This window comes from Borostomias antarcticus (assembly GCF_949987555.1).
Source record: "Borostomias antarcticus genome assembly, chromosome: 26".
In the NCBI taxonomy this organism is placed as follows: Eukaryota; Metazoa; Chordata; class Actinopteri; order Stomiiformes; family Stomiidae; genus Borostomias; species Borostomias antarcticus.
Genome location: NC_140259.1, coordinates 8,837,558 through 8,842,717, shown reverse-complemented (window position 1 = coordinate 8,842,717; position 5,160 = coordinate 8,837,558). Strand labels below are relative to the sequence as shown.

At 50.1% G+C, this 5,160-nt stretch overlaps 1 protein-coding gene across 2 annotated transcripts in view; it reads right to left on the bottom strand.

Moving 5' to 3' along the window:
- The window catches only part of nfic (nuclear factor I/C), a 42,376-nt gene extending 40,394 nt beyond the window's left edge, over window positions 1-1,982 (bottom strand). For both annotated transcript variants that reach the window (XM_084459225.1, XM_084459226.1), the window contains exon 1: window positions 1,525-1,982. In XM_084459225.1, the coding sequence (XP_084315351.1) occupies window positions 1,525-1,527 (3 nt within the window). In that variant the 5' untranslated portion in view covers window positions 1,528-1,982. The remainder of the gene's footprint in view (window positions 1-1,524) is intronic.
- Between the last annotated feature and the right edge of the window lie 3,178 nt (window positions 1,983-5,160).

Here is a 5,160-nt window from a genome sequence, read left to right as displayed (position 1 = left end):
ATTTATTTAGCCCGTTAATTTGTTTTTGACTGTTGGTGCATACAATATGATCCTATATATGCATTGGATATTGAAGTTTGTAGTTTAGAAATATGATGTGGTTTAGAAATAGATAGCCTATCAAATAGACAGCCTATCAAATTGTTGATTGTTGAATTGTTGAAAGTATCATTTCCTATATCAGCATATTATGCTACAAGATAAGTGAATTCAAGTTCAAGGTTGTTCTGCGCAACAACATTCTAATTTTGAATTCACTTCAGGTCGAGACCAAACTAGGCTATAGCCCTGTATGACTACACACAACCGGCAAGAGATCAGGCCTCACACCGGGTTGACGATGCTCAGAGAATGAACCTATAGCCTGCCCTGTAGGAATGAACCCAAACATAGTCTGACTGTCTGCCACTCTGTCCTCGACTGCCTAGCTCTCTTGGACACAGAGACATAAGCCTACAGTTGAATGGTGTGCTACAAGTCTGGAGCTAAGCTAATAGGATAGCCTACGTGTTGTTAGGTGTCATTCTGAAGTTGGAGACGCGCAGTGCGCTTGATCACCAGAGTGGCAGGTGACACATGGTGGCCTTTATGTAGGCTGTTATGGCTGCTTCATTATGATAATCTCTGGTAGGTCTACGTTGCTCCAATAATGTTTCCAGGTTCATATAGGCTCAGGTCTTTCGAATCAGGGATAACCTAGGCCTAAGGGCGAGGTGCCATGTCAGGACTGGCAGAGTATTTGAAATAAAAAAAGAAACTTGTATTCAGGTCCAAACTAGGCTACGTTTTAGCGCCTAGCAGTTAAATTTGTGATAAACAATGTTATTATTTTTTTTGTCTTTGTTTTTTAAATAAAAACATTAGCTGGAGGGTCATGACGTTTATGCCTTCCCATAAAAGTAGTCGGATGGCATTAAGCTACGCACAATCTACAGAAGAGGGGGCCTGTATATTTACATGCTGTACCTTAAACAGCACATTTATCTGAGAACACTCTCAAACAACCAAACGCGAATGGACGAGTAGCCCGTGTGTGTGTTTCAACGGCACTCTGTCTGCCTGTACCCAGGGATGGGAGCGCCTCTGTCGGTCTGAGGTTCAAATTCACGTCGGAGAGCCTGCTGCTCCGGCTGCGGCCATTTTCTGCTGAGCAAACCCGAAACCGGGCACCCAGTCTGCTGGCTTTGAACTTCAACTTGGCCTTCGATGTCCCGTCTCAAAAGCCCCAGTTCTGATCTGCGTTGTCCTGCTGAGGCTCACTCGAAATTACAAACTTTCTCTGCAGGAGAAAGCGCCGAAAACTGTAATCTGGAATTATTACGCGCGGTGGAAAATACGCGTCTGCATTTAAACAACCTCTGCTCGCTGACAACAGAAGTGTGAATTAATGCCGTCAAACGAGGAAAGGAGCTGAGATCGAAATCGGTCACAGCGATGCTCTCATTCAAAAGAACCCACATAATATTCTGTCACCCGTCTTTTTGGAGCATGGGGACAATAAAACCATCAAATCGCGTAACGTACCATTTCGAAGCGTTCCTGCCAACCTTCCGAGAAAGTTATAGCTTATGCAGCACTGCAGTTCAACGCCCGGCCATGTCGTGTTTTTATTAAAATCCCATATCCATATCTCGGCGTTGCCTACAGTAGCCCGGGTAATCCGAGGTCCTCGAAAAACAGAATACGGAGTGCGGAGATCCTAAAAAGGTCCCACGCCAAGTCTGCAACCTCGGGAGTAGATTCACCAGCTAGGGAGAGAGATTCGACTATAATATTACAGCTCCAGGCAGATCACTTTCGTGCACTTCCAAATTGAACACCGCTTTATGGTGCCGTGATGTTTCGTGGTTATATTTCTTTAAATTAAAGTCGACCTCTGGTTCCTCGGGCTCGGTGCTTTGCAGCATTGTAAACGGGATGTTCGTAGGCTATCAGTGCATCGGCTGGTCATTGATGTGCCGGACGGTGCACCCGGCTCATACCTTGGCCCAAAATCGGTAGACTACCAACAAAAGATACATGAAAAAAGAGGTGCTCACGAATGTGTGTGTGCGCGCGTGCGTGTGAGTGTGTGAGTAGTTGCGGGCAGAGACGATGCTATGGGGTCATAGTGGATGAACATTGGCGTGGATGACCAGAAGTCAATCATTAGTGGATGATCACTGTTGAGAAACAATTAGGTCCCAAGGTCAATGGGGCGACTACAACTTCTAAATGAATTAACACAAAATGTTTGTTTTTATTTGTTTTGCTTGTGTGTGTGTGTGCGTGTGTGTGTGTGTGTGTGTGTGTGTGTGTGCGTGTGGGATTGAACCACTGATCCCACACCCAGACACATCTTGCTAGGCTACGCTAGGGGCTACTCATCACCACCATCATCATATGCTTGTGCATATGTGCGTCTAGGCCAGACGACTGTCTATAGGGTTGTAGGGTGGCAGCAGTCTGTCTATAGGGTTGTAGGGGGAGCAGTCTGTCTATAGGGTTGTAGGGGGGCAGTAGTCTGTCTATGGGGTTGTAGGGGCAGTAGTCTGTCTATAGGGTTGTAGGGGGGCAGCAGTCTGTCTATAGGGTTGTAGGGGGGCAGCAGTCTGTCTATAGGGTTGTAGGGGGGCAGCAGTCTGTCTATAGGGTTGGAGGGGGCAGCAGTCTGTCTATAGGGTTGGAGAGGGCAGCAGTCTGTCTATAGGGTTGGAGGGGGCAGCAGTCTGTCTATAGGGTTGGAGAGGGCAGCAGTCTGTCTATAGGGTTGTAGGGGGGTAGTAGTCTGTCTATAGGGTTGTAGGGGGCAGCAATCTGTCTATAGGGTTGTAGGGGGGCAGCAGTCTGTCTATAGGGTTGTAGGGGGGCAGCAGTCTGTCTATAGGGTTGTACGGGGCCAGCAGTCTGTCTATAGAGTTGTAGGGGGCAGTAGTCTGTCTATAGGGTTGTAGGGTGGTAGCAGTCTGTCTATAGGGTTGTAGGGTGGTAGCAGTCTGTCTATAGGGTTGTAGAGGGGCAGTAGTCTGTCTATAGGGTTGTAGAGGGGCAGTAGTCTGTCTATAGGGTTGTAGGGGGCAGCAGTCTGTCTATAGGGTTGTAGGGGGGAGCAGTCTGTCTATAGGGTTGTAGGAGGGTAGCAGTCTGTCTATAGGGTTGTAGGAGGGCAGCAGTCTGTCTATAGGGTTGTAGGGGGGGGGCAGTCTGTCTATAGGGTTGTAGGGGGGCAGCAGTCTGTCTATAGGGTTGTAGGGGGGTAGCAGTCTGTCTATAGGGTTGTAGGGGGGCAGCAGTCTGTCTATAGGGTTGTAGGGGGGGCAGCAGTCTGTCTATAGGGTTGTAGGGGGGCAGTAGTCTGTCTATAGGGTTGTAGGGGGCAGCAGTCTGTCTATAGGGTTGTAGGGGGGAAGCAGTCTGTCTATAGGGTTGTAGGGGGGCAGCAGTCTGTCTATAGGGTTGTAGGGGGGCAGAAGTCTGTCTATAGGGTTGTAGGGGGGCAGAAGTCTCTATAGGGTTGTAGGGGGGCAACAGTCTGTCTATAGGGTTGTAGGGGGCAGCAGTCTGTCTATAGGGTTGGAGAGGGCAGCAGTCTGTCTATAGGGTTGGAGGGGGCAGCAGTCTGTCTATAGGGTTGGAGAGGGCAGCAGTCTGTCTATAGGGTTGTAGGGGGGTAGTAGTCTGTCTATAGGGTTGTAGGGGGCAGCAATCTGTCTATAGGGTTGTAGGGGGGCAGCAGTCTGTCTATAGGGTTGTAGGGGGGCAGCAGTCTGTCTATAGGGTTGTACGGGGCCAGCAGTCTGTCTATAGAGTTGTAGGGGGCAGTAGTCTGTCTATAGGGTTGTAGGGTGGTAGCAGTCTGTCTATAGGGTTGTAGGGTGGTAGCAGTCTGTCTATAGGGTTGTAGAGGGGCAGTAGTCTGTCTATAGGGTTGTAGAGGGGCAGTAGTCTGTCTATAGGGTTGTAGGGGGCAGCAGTCTGTCTATAGGGTTGTAGGGGGGAGCAGTCTGTCTATAGGGTTGTAGGAGGGTAGCAGTCTGTCTATAGGGTTGTAGGAGGGCAGCAGTCTGTCTATAGGGTTGTAGGGGGGGGGCAGTCTGTCTATAGGGTTGTAGGGGGGCAGCAGTCTGTCTATAGGGTTGTAGGGGGGTAGCAGTCTGTCTATAGGGTTGTAGGGGGGCAGCAGTCTGTCTATAGGGTTGTAGGGGGGGCAGCAGTCTGTCTATAGGGTTGTAGGGGGGCAGTAGTCTGTCTATAGGGTTGTAGGGGGCAGCAGTCTGTCTATAGGGTTGTAGGGGGGAAGCAGTCTGTCTATAGGGTTGTAGGGGGGCAGCAGTCTGTCTATAGGGTTGTAGGGGGGCAGAAGTCTGTCTATAGGGTTGTAGGGGGGCAGAAGTCTCTATAGGGTTGTAGGGGGGCAACAGTCTGTCTATAGGGTTGTAGGGGGCAGCAGTCTGTCTATAGGGTTCTAGGAGGGGCAGTAGTCTGTCTATAGGGTTGTAGGAGGAAGGCAGTCTGTCTATAGGGTTGTAGGGGGGGGGGCAGTCTGTATAGGGTAGTAGGGGGGGCAGCAGTCTGTCTATAGGGTTGTAGGAGGGAAGCAGTCTGTCTATAGGGTTGTAGGGGGCAGCAGTCTGTCTATAGGGTTGTAGGGTGGCAGAAGTCTGTCTATAGGGTTGTAGGGGGGGGAGCAGTCTGTCTATAGGGTTGTAGGGGGGCAGTACTCTGTCTATAGGGTTGTAGAGGGCAGCAGTCTGTCTATAGGGTTGTAGGAGGAGCAGTCTGTCTATAGGGTTGTAGAGGGCAGCAGTCTGTCTATAGGGTTGTAGGGGGGGCAGCAGTCTGTCTATAGGGTTGGAGGGGGGCAGTAGTCTGTCTATAGGGTTGTGGGGGGGTAGCAGTCTGTCTATAGGGTTGTAGAGGGGCAGAAGTCTGTCTATAGGGTTGTAGGAGGGGAGCAGTCTGTCTATAGGGTTGTAGGGGGGCATCAGTCTGTCTATAGGGTTGTAGGGGGGTAGCAGTCTGTCTATAGGGTTGTAGGGGGTAGCAGTCTGTCTATAGGGTTGTAGGGGAGCAGCAGTCTGTCTATAGGGTTGTAGGGGGGCAGCAGTCTGTCTATAGGGTTGTAGGGGGGCAGCAGTCTGTCTATAGGGTAGTAGGGGGGCAGAAGTCTGTCTATAGGGT